A 10,375-nucleotide genomic window follows, 5' to 3' on the forward strand; every position below is an offset into this window, starting at 1 on the left:
TCGCTGTAAAAAGAAGTTTTCTTCCCATGCACAACGGACACTAATGTTTTTGTCACTTTTTATGGAATCAAACTCAAAATAAGGTCAGTGCTTCCACGCTTTAAACGCTGCATGCTCATACTCTCACCCGCACTCTTATTGTTGATCTACACACAGCTGTTGTCACGAACATGGCACTCGCTTACATCACTGTCATGAGACATTCTCGCGAAAAATCCCGGTTTTAGTAACGCAGCGTTCCTACGGGAAAGTAACGTTAATCTAATTACCGTTTTTGCAATAGTAATCCCTTACTATATGGTAAATGGCCTGCATTTGTATAGCGCTTTTGTAGTCCTTAAGGACCCCAAAGCGCTTTACACTACATTCAGTCATTCACCCATTCACACTCACATTCACACACTGGCAATGGCAAGCTACATTGTAGCCACAGCTGCCCTGGGGCGCACTGACAGAGGCGAGGCTGCCGGACACAGGCGCCACCGGGCCCTCTGACCACCACCAGTAGGCAAACATGGGGTTAGTATCTTGCCCAAGGATATCTGGCATGCAGCCAGGAGGCAGCCTGGGATCGAACCACCGACCTTCTGATTAGTGGCTGACCTGCTCTGCCACCTGAGCTACACCTGAGCATACACCACCATACTCGTTACCTGAAAAAAGTAATCAGATTACAGTAACGCGTTACTGCCCATCTCTGTTTATCAGTAACATGAACAAAATAGAAAGTAATTAGGAATGGTAGGAACTAGAGCTGGGCGATAGAACGATAACGATATGTATTACGAAATAACTTTTTCTCGATAGAAAAGTTAAACTGTTGCGATAGGCCTCATCTCGCTTGTCCTCTTAAAAAAAAAGAAGAAGAACAGCCAATCCAAATTAACTAGCGCAGAGCCGAACCAATCACAGCTGTAGCATAATATTTTGTTTCTAAGTGGAATTGACAATTTAGTAGCCTGTTTCGTTTGTTCTATTTTGAAACTTAAACGCTTTAGCGGCTGCCTTTTGTGTAGTTTGCAATATTTGCCTTTATTTATCTGAAAAAGTCTCATGTTCCTTAAGTACATCTACCCTGTTGAACTTATTATGGGAAATAAATATTTAAATCAAAACAAGCTGCTGATTATTTCACATTTTACTTGTGAGCAACGGCACATTTAAATCTTACAAATATAGTTATTTGGCTTATATCGTGATATATATTGTTATCGGCTGAAATGAAAAAACATATCGTGATATGAAAAAATCCTATATCGCCCATCTCTAGTAGGAACTACTTCTCCCCCCCCCCCCCTTTGTCGTGATCCAAAAATGGATCATGATCCATTTATACAGCCGTATAAATTTATACAGGCTCAGGCGTGTTTGCTCATTTAATTAGTCTTAAGTGGAGTCGTGTAAACAGCCAAGATACAGTCTGTGACATATGCGGCAAGACCACAAACCTTATCAAACACAAAAAAGTAAATTATAACACAGAATATGATGATAAATTTATGATGGACAGGTGCTGCTAGCGCGAGACAGACATTGCTTGCGCTCACTTTGTTGCAGGCAGGCACTATCGAGTACAGAGGGAGAAGGTGGAGCTGTTGGCGGACGTGTAGTATAAATATGGATGTGAAATTAGTAATGAAATAAATACATGCTACAAAAATATATGTATGAGTTTAGCTTGGAGTAATATGTGTCTCTGAAATCACCTCACATCAGTTCAGTTGGCCTGATTCTGTCAGTAAGGTTGTAGAGCAATTAAAGTGACTTATATAGGGTAGGTCTCATTAAAATATACAGCATACTTGAAGTAAAACAGTTACTGTGGGCTTTAAAAATAAAAATGCAACTCAAAATATTTCATACATAAAACAGGAAGACAGAACTTGAGAAAATCTTTCTCAGCTTTATTATTATTTTCAATCAGTCACATTTGTTTTGAATGATTGTTAATTGAATATTCTAAAATGTGGGTATTGATGTTTCAGGTTTTTTCTTGTAGGATAATTCTTCATAATTAGACAATACAACAAGTAGTCTGATGTCTTGCATTTATTAAGTATTGCTATCAGTATCGTATTTGTATCATCAAGCCTAAAGTAAGTAAGAGAGGTGGTGGATTGGCCAGATGCTGGCCGGTGTGTAAAAATAACTCAGTTGTTTGGTATGGCGTAGCTTCCACAGATTCAGTAACATTTGCAAGTGGTGGAGGCCAGCAGGTGGATGAGGGAAAGGGGAGGGAAAGGGGAGGCAAGAGGAGAGACTCGAGGCCGGTCTGAGTGTCAGGTGAACTGAACTTCAGGTAAAACGTTATGACCTGCAGCCTGTCTGGGTCAGATATAAACCAAGTTTAGATGCAGTTTATTTTCGTTGTGCTAACTTTTTACAATCAGTTACAATAACTCCTGCGTACTAGCTAGCATGACGGAGTTTCTATACAGCTGGGTGGGTGCTATGATGTTACTGATAGTGAACTTTATTGTATTCATAAGGTTAGTTAGTAGAGTTGCCAACCATCCCATAAAAAGACGGAATCGTCCCGTATTCAGAGAAAATATTACGCGTTTCGTATTGAGCTGAGAAGGAACACAGTTTGTCCCGGACTTCAGCTAGAATGGAAAAAGACACAAAGCTGGAGTTATTCTGTCGTTACGCTGCACAGCTGCTTCTTCTGCTTCTTCGGCTCTCATTCTCTCCCCCTCCCTCTCCTGTTGCTACTTCAGTCATGTGGCTGACCTGCTCTGCCACCTGAACTACAGCCAGGGAGCATTTTGAGTTGATTTTTGGTCAGTCGGGTGGGTTTGCCAGCTTTCAGTTCTTGTTTGTTTTTGTTTTGTGTGTTTATTTTTTCATCTTAAAATGTGAAAAACTTAAAATGTCAGAAATCTGCTTTTCATAATATAAATATCCTTATATAACTTAAGAAACACTTCCATTTGACTTAAATTTAATATTAAAAAATATGCATTTTTAAAATAATCTTAAAATGTTATTCTACAAAATGCGCAACAATTTAATTTTTTAATTCTTTTTAGCTGATTGTCTGTGGGACCCAGGAAGACGGTATACCTGCATCTCTACACTTTCTGCACTCCAGCGTCTTCTGTTCCATGTGAGAGGATTTTCTCTGAGGCAGGAGAAACTATCTCCAAGAAAAGAAACTCGGCCATCACAAAGTGGAACAAATTCTCCCATAAATAAAATACCCATAAAAATCAAAGTCCACATTTATTATTCTCCAAGTACACCTTGACCAGGATAACCAGGAAGAGATGACTTCTATTTTTGAGCAATGGCTAGCAGCTATTTTTGACTTTCTCAGGCTAAGTGGTCATTTTACAGCCACAACAGACCTCGCATCTGTTGAATGTATTCTTCAGTTTTTGGTTTTTGTCCACTTAGTTCAAGAGCCTGCCCACCCTTCTGCTGATGACGGCCTATAATGTCCTTGGCAATCCTCATGCTGGCAGCCTGTCCTCCAGCGAGGTTTACTGCATGAGGTCCAACCTATGTGAGAAATTGGGGGGAAAGGCACAGACAGCCTGTAATATAACTAAAAAGAAAAAATCACTTCAAATACAATTTGTAAAACTTACCTGAAGAGCTGCGTACTGCCCCATCAGGTAGAGTGGGCATTCTTCTGTCCACTGTAAGCTTTCCGTTATGCACGGCCATCCGTCTATCACCTAAAGAACACAAAACATATGTCATCAATAATCTATTTTTATATCCAGAGACTGATTGCAGAAAAAAACTACATGAAAACATAAAAAAATTCCTCATTATCCAAGTAATTTCCAAAACTTTTGTGCATGTACAATACACTTCTGTGTTGTACATGCACAAACACTACACATTTCTCTACATAACACACCTGAATTGGGAATTCCTTCATCACTTCAGAAAGTAATGGGTCCTGTTTCACATCAAGTTTGCAGCCGGTGGCGATCCAAATCTTATCTCCAGTCCAGTGCTCCCCGGTGGTGAGGGAAAGGCTCCAGACCTGGTTTCTGTAGCACCAGCTGGCTTCACTCACCTAGACGGTGTGAGATTCAGGTTCGGATTCTTTATCTCCCTGTTCATTATAGGCCTTATTTGACATACAATGCACACATTGTCAAGCCAGTGAGGTAACTGCATTGTGCAACTCAAACATGGGTGACATGTCCACATTAGGATGCTGGAAAGGTAGTAGAACTCAGAAGTTTGTCATTACTTGGTGGGTCATATCTCATTTTACTCTTGGGACCTTCTACACTGAATACAAACCTGACAGTACGTCTTCACATCCACCTTTCCATTCACTATGAATGGCTGCAGTTGGATGTAGGCCTCCGGGGTGACGGCCCCTCCCTTCCTTGCCTGATGAATCATTGCAAGGCGTTTGTGGAGACTCCTCTCATTGTAGAACTGCCGTAGGTAGGCTTGGCCATCCATCTTGATGCCGTGCTCCACATGAGAGTAACGACCCACCAAACTCTCAACATCACCCACGTCAAACTGTTTCAGCTGTGAAAGAAAACAACACGAGCTAAAATGTGTACTCGAGTTGGACAGAATTCTTATTAATTTTTGGTTCATGTGCCGTTTTACAGTCTCTAAACCTGGAGGTGTTTTCTCATAACCCATGTCACATGGCTGGCACCTTGTTGCAGTGCAACTGAGATGACGTGAGCGCTGGTCAGACCTCCACCAATGACCATTACTCTCTGGCCGGGCTCACAGACTACATACAATGACAGAAACACACAAGCACACAGTATTTGCACAGGGAGGAGCAGGTGTGAGGATAGGTGCCAAATGGCCAATGAAGTCTGCAGAAGCAAAGACATTTATCAGAAAGCAAAAGTTATAACATTCTAGGAAATGTGCAAACAACTCACAAAGTGGAGTTTTACTTTAAGGTACTGGGGCACTAAAGCTTTAATGTTTATGTAATCAAATTATTTCTAAAAGAAATCTCACATACCTTGAGGAGCAAAAGTATCTTTGTCTCTCACACAATTTGCTTCTCGAGGTTTTTGCTTAGAATTCGGCAGATGATGCATGAGATGAACTGTATGCAGTAAACGCTCCTCTGGGTAGCTTTCACCAATGCTTTTCACCCACGATGGGATGTTCGCCATCTGGGCACGGGTTGGACCTGTTGCCATGACGATCTGGTAGGCTCTTAGGATGGTGCCATCTTCAAGTTGGACTTGAAAATATTTAGCTCTCTTCCCCGCCCCATTTCTCTTTGCATCAGACACCTTGAAGACGTCACTCTGATTTTCCTCCTCCTGTTTCAAGTTCTTGTCTTTCATCTCTGTCTCGTCTTCCTTCACAGGGGTGATGTGCTCCACTGTTCCCTTCAGCAGCACTTTGTCCAACTTGTATCTCTCCACCTGTGTTTTAACTGAAATAGCTAAGGAAACAGCAATTCTCAAATTTTGGTGCTCATGCTGCTTAAATTTGGCAGGATAAGTGGTAGCAATTAGCAATTTAAATTTGGCGTTGGTGTTTTGGTGAGTTTCTCGAAGCAGCAGAAGATGTCATGCAACATTAGTTACATTGTTGCAAAGTTTTTTTAAAAGTGAAAACTAAACTCAAACCTAAAAGTAGGTGTGAAAAAAATATTTTAGTTGACCAAAATAAAAGATAACTACAACTGTTAAAAACAAATATAATATTGAAACTAACTAAACTAATTTTGTGAAGTTGTAAAACCAACTAAAATAAAATATGGAGGATATAAAATTAGTTGGATTATTTCTTAAATTATAAGAATAAGGTTTGATGAGTCTTTGATGGATGTCTAGAAGACCACAAGTCAATTGTTTTCAAATATTGATGTTCTTATTGTATTAGCTTGCTGGTTTTCTTACATTCTTAAATCTTGCCTCTGACATATGTTCTCCATACATTAAAAATTAAAAAGACTTAACTATGAAGCTAATAAAAACTAAAACTAGACATCTTCAAAATAATAAAAGCTGACAAGAAATCCCACTGTTTGAACAAGCTGAATCTAAAAACAAAATAAAATCCTAAAGCACAGCTCTGTTCCAAACTTTGATGCTCCCCCAACAGCAACAGGTAGAGAAGAAATCACATTGTCTAAAAGAAATGTCTCATTTTAGGATTCAAAGTTTCAACGTTTATATTCTGTTTTGCATGCAAACTTCTCTTATTCAGTAACACAAATGTGGTGTTAAAAGAGCAGCAATCAAAGCTTACAAAGTGTACCAATCAATGCAGTGCACCTTCAAACAAGACAAGCACACATGCTATTTACACACACAGCTGCTCTCACCTGCTCCTTGAAGAAATCCACACTTAGTTTTGCTCCTGGCAGACTGAAGGACAAACTCTTCTTTAGCCCAGAGCTGATGTTTAGACGTTTCCTCTCTTTCTTGCCGAGCCTCATGTCGTTAAAGAACGCATTTTCATCCAGAATATAAACCTGCTCTGGGAGGCTATGAAGCTCTGCCGAGCGCTCGCACCTTAAAGCAAATTCCTGCAGCGCTTTCTGTCAGGACAAATATTCACACGTTAACACCGTTCTTATTCGTACCTCATTTCCACAGTAGGGGAAGTCGATTGTGCTTCTACCTTATTAAGAGGGTCTGTGTGCACCAGCGAGTGTGAGCGCAGATGAGGGATGTTCAGAGCTGTGAACTGGCTCTCCCACAGAGCAGTCCACTCTCCATAGGTGTCCACCACTCTGAGACTGAGCGGGGAACAAACTGTCCTCTCCGATGTGGTTAACTTTGCATGTTGCACCTCCATCGCCTGGCCTGCAGAATATTTAATTTGTCAACAAAGAGAACAGAGAGATCTGTTCATTCTTATTTACAGCATCAGTGGATATCAAAATAAGTGCGTCTTCAGTCTCATTATCATGTTCACATAAAACTCAGTTATGTCTGAAAAATCGGCGAATTACAAAAGCCGGCTTTTTTTTTTTAAACAGTCAATTTAAAAACTATCCAGAAAAAGTCAAAATGACTAAAAGAAAAATCTAAATTATCTGGTTCAGTTTGTGTGGATACTTGAATTTTATTTATTCGTAATAAGATACTTTAGATTTTTATCATTTGTAGTTTAGTTAAACTACAAAATATTACAAAACTATGAAAAACTCCCAGTTTCTCATCACTCATGTTCTTCAATCTACTTGTTTTGTCTGACCAACAGCCCAATAATATTCTCTGCTTTTTAAAATAAAGTGCAAGCCCTCACGCTTTATAAACAGATCTACATTACGTCTGGCATTTCTGCTTAAAACGGTTCAAACAATCTGTCTTCAGTTCATTTTGCCTGGACAGTTTGGTTAATTGCCTGAAAATGTTTCCCTGTGAACACTCAGATTCTCAGTAACAATCCTAACATCTTCCCAGTTTTGAGAAAGTAAAGCTAAGCACACCATACCATCTGTTACCCTCTTCTTCCTCTTCATCTTGCTACTATTGGGCTTGTTGCTGGATGTTTCTGTGCTTGGCTGAGACTTGGTGGTGGAGGTGGAGAGCAGCGAGTCATGTCTAAGGTCTGATTTTGGGTCCCAGTCATTGCTACATAGCAAGCTAGCCAGGGTTAGGGCATGAGGGCCACTTCCTATTATTAACACATCATGTATCACCATCTGAAACACACATACAGTAATGATGTCAAACAGTACAACTCTTATATTGCTGATTTTATTAAAGACAACACCGAGAAAGTCGATATGAGTTTCTGAAACGCAATTTAGGAAACTTCAAACAACACAGTTTGTCAAAGTTCACTCGAAAATGCAAATACAGACTTAAGCCGTCTTGTTTTCTTGCCAAGATTTAAGCAGATAAAATGCTACATACTTATCAATACAGTAAGAGTCTTTAAAACTTTACCAGGTAGAGATTTAAAAAATTTTTCAGGAGGCAGACACACACTTTCATGCACAATTTCTCATTGTATGTTTAGTATGTCACAGTACCTGTTTGGATTTATTCATCAGCTTATTTTGGCTTCTGAGATGGTGAAAAACTGGCCAGTACACTGGATTGAGGGTCCACCGTGTGCCGCTGTTACCAATGTTGCGACACTGGAGTGGGCTTCTCATGTAATTCAATCCACCTGAACATCTACGGATTTAGCTGGATGTCAGTGGCTCCACAGGCCACACTGGAAATAACTGCAGAATGTGTGGTTGCTTGTTTGTGTGTGTGTGTGCTTGTATAAATTTAGTAACAACTCATCATAGCAGCAAAGCATCAAAGTCACTGCATAACATTTATGTTTGCAGTCATACAGTTATGTGAAAAGGAAAGTTTTTACAGGCTTCTAGCCCTGCGGACAGCGCTGATATTATCTGGAGGCTTTAAAACAGGTGTGTCAAACACAAAGCCCAGGGGCCAGAATTGTCCCAACAAAGACTAATAATAAGTGAAGGAGGGTATACATTTTCATGAGTTTTACTGTCATGGTCCTGAGTCTGAGGACTCGGTGTTTTGTGTTTCTTTATATTCTTCTATATTCTTGTTTATTCTGCCTTGTCTTTTGTTTAGGTTTGCTATGTGTTAGTGTGTTTGTTTCATGCCTGCCTGTGTCCCTCTGTCTGTCCATGGTGTCACTGTGTGTGCTCGTGAGTCTGCCTGCCAAGTTCAGTGTCCGTTCTGGTTCTCTGTGTCTGTTAGTTTCCTGTTTTATTCTGAAAGTTCATGTCTCATGTCAATGTGTTCAGTTTTACCGTTCTCCTGTCTCGTTAGCCTAATTTCTCCCAGCTGTGTCTCCCTCCTGTTGCCCATTTCCTAATTACTCCCCTGTGTATTTAAGCCCTGTGTTTTCCTGTGCTCCCTGTCGCATTGTACCCTCAACTTGCTGTGTGTTCATGATTTCCAGTCCTCCTGCACCTCAGTTTAGAATTTTGTTTGCTTTTGTGAGTTTTATTTTATGTTGAAGTTTTGTTCTAGCAATAAAGCTGCATTTTCAGTTGAAACCTTGTTTCCTAAGCGTCCTGCAGGCAGGCACTCCTGCCTGCCTGCATTTGTTTGTGTTTTTTTTGTTTTGTTTGGAGAAAAACAATAAATGAAGACAAAAAGAAGGACATTTTCTGTGAATTAACAAAACTTTCTGTTTCATAATTACAGGACAGTCTGCACAATGAGCCGCCATGTCACAAACTGTCTCACTGACCATTATTTTTGTTGAATTACTAGGTTTGGGTCCAGGTGACCTTCATCTTTACAGTAAAGCAATGTTCACACAGTCGCTTACAGACAGTAATATATATTCACTCCTGGCCTCTGGGCCTGGGGCTCGGTCCTCTCTGCCACAGCTGACTGCCGGCAGAGCCCACGGGCACGTCACTGCAACCCCCTCTGGCCTCTGCTCCGTGGCTGCAGGGTGACCTCTTGTTTGGGGCTCTCCTCAGCTCTTCCCAGGAGGGTGGCACGGTTGCCCCTGTGGTGTTCCTCCTTGGGTCCTCGTACTCTGGGGCCTCTGGATGTCTGGGGCCTGGATCTCCTCCATACCTGCTTCATGCCCTGGGGGACGGGGCTATGGCTCCCCACACTCCCTAACAGATCGTTACATAGAGAAACCTTTTGAATAGAAGTGTGCTGATCCACACAGGTGTACACACGGGTGTTCACAGACACAAACTACACCTTTCTTGGCTGCTACCTCAAAGCACATTGTGCGCTGTCGATCTTGCGTGCTGCACAATAACATTTAATATACTGTTATCTGCTGTTAGCTAGTTTATTGTGATGGTGTTGTATTTATTGTGTTGCTCTTTTTGGTTTGTTTTCTCTTCTGTTTTTTCTTATCTCCGTACAGGTGATCCAGTTGTTTGGTTTGTTTTTCTTGTTTTCTTCCCCCCTTTCTCACCGTCTCTTCTCCCCTCTATTTTTCTTTCTCTCCCTCTCTTTCTTTTATTCTTTCTCCCTGTCCTATCCCCCAGTCATGTCTGTCCCGTCTGTAACAACCGAAAATCAAATCAAATAAATACATAATTATAATAAAGGTCAATTAAATAGACCAATATGGCAAGGCCATGATGATCCAATTGGTAAAGTAAATCCGCTTGGCATCTTTCTTGGCCTTCGGACAACAATTCTGATGGCTAAAGATCCAAAAGGGACAGGTGAAATAAATAAATAAATTAATTAAAAAGAAAATGCCCAAAAAAAAGAAAAAAGAGAGAAAAGAAAATACTAACTCTTAGACACATCACACATGTGTGACTGGATAATTAGATTCAAAAACAACATTGGTTTTGTTATTGGGTCTCTAGAAGGCAAAAGAAAAGAAAAGACATTTATCAATAACATGTTTATCAATAACATCAAGATCCAAAGAGGGATAAAAAAAAAAATCTATTAAATATTCTAAAACCATAATTTAAAATGAGTTCATA

At 40.3% G+C, this 10,375-nt stretch overlaps 1 protein-coding gene across 1 annotated transcript; it reads right to left on the bottom strand.

Moving 5' to 3' along the window:
* Window positions 1-1,972: 1,972 nt before the first annotated feature.
* On the bottom strand, window positions 1,973-8,077 carry zgc:113276 (uncharacterized). Its single transcript, XM_006780410.3, has 10 exons — window positions 7,952-8,077; window positions 7,408-7,618; window positions 6,589-6,773; window positions 6,290-6,505; window positions 4,967-5,381; window positions 4,602-4,723; window positions 4,267-4,506; window positions 3,872-4,033; window positions 3,594-3,683; window positions 1,973-3,504 (listed from the first exon to the last, which is right to left on the bottom strand). Exons 1-10 carry the CDS (start codon window positions 8,075-8,077, stop codon window positions 3,334-3,336), a joined length of 1,938 nt encoding a protein of 645 aa, XP_006780473.2. The 3' UTR covers window positions 1,973-3,333.
* Between the last annotated feature and the right edge of the window lie 2,298 nt (window positions 8,078-10,375).

This window comes from Neolamprologus brichardi, chromosome 1 (assembly GCF_056152115.1).
Source record: "Neolamprologus brichardi isolate AB-2024 chromosome 1, ASM5615211v1, whole genome shotgun sequence".
Classification (NCBI taxonomy): Eukaryota; Metazoa; Chordata; class Actinopteri; order Cichliformes; family Cichlidae; genus Neolamprologus; species Neolamprologus brichardi.

Excerpts from the sequence above, each read along its gene's own strand:
- zgc:113276 (XM_006780410.3), bottom strand. The coding sequence starts at position 8,077 with ATGAGAAGCCCACTCCAGTGTCGCAACATTGGTAACAGCGGCACACGG. Across the intron at positions 6,506-6,588 it reads ACACAGACCCTCTTAATAAG|AAAGCGCTGCAGGAATTTGC; the intron begins GTAGAAGCACAA and ends TTGTCCTGACAG. Across the intron at positions 3,684-3,871 it reads TGAAGGAATTCCCAATTCAG|GTGATAGACGGATGGCCGTG; the intron begins GTGTGTTATGTA and ends TGTGTTCTTTAG.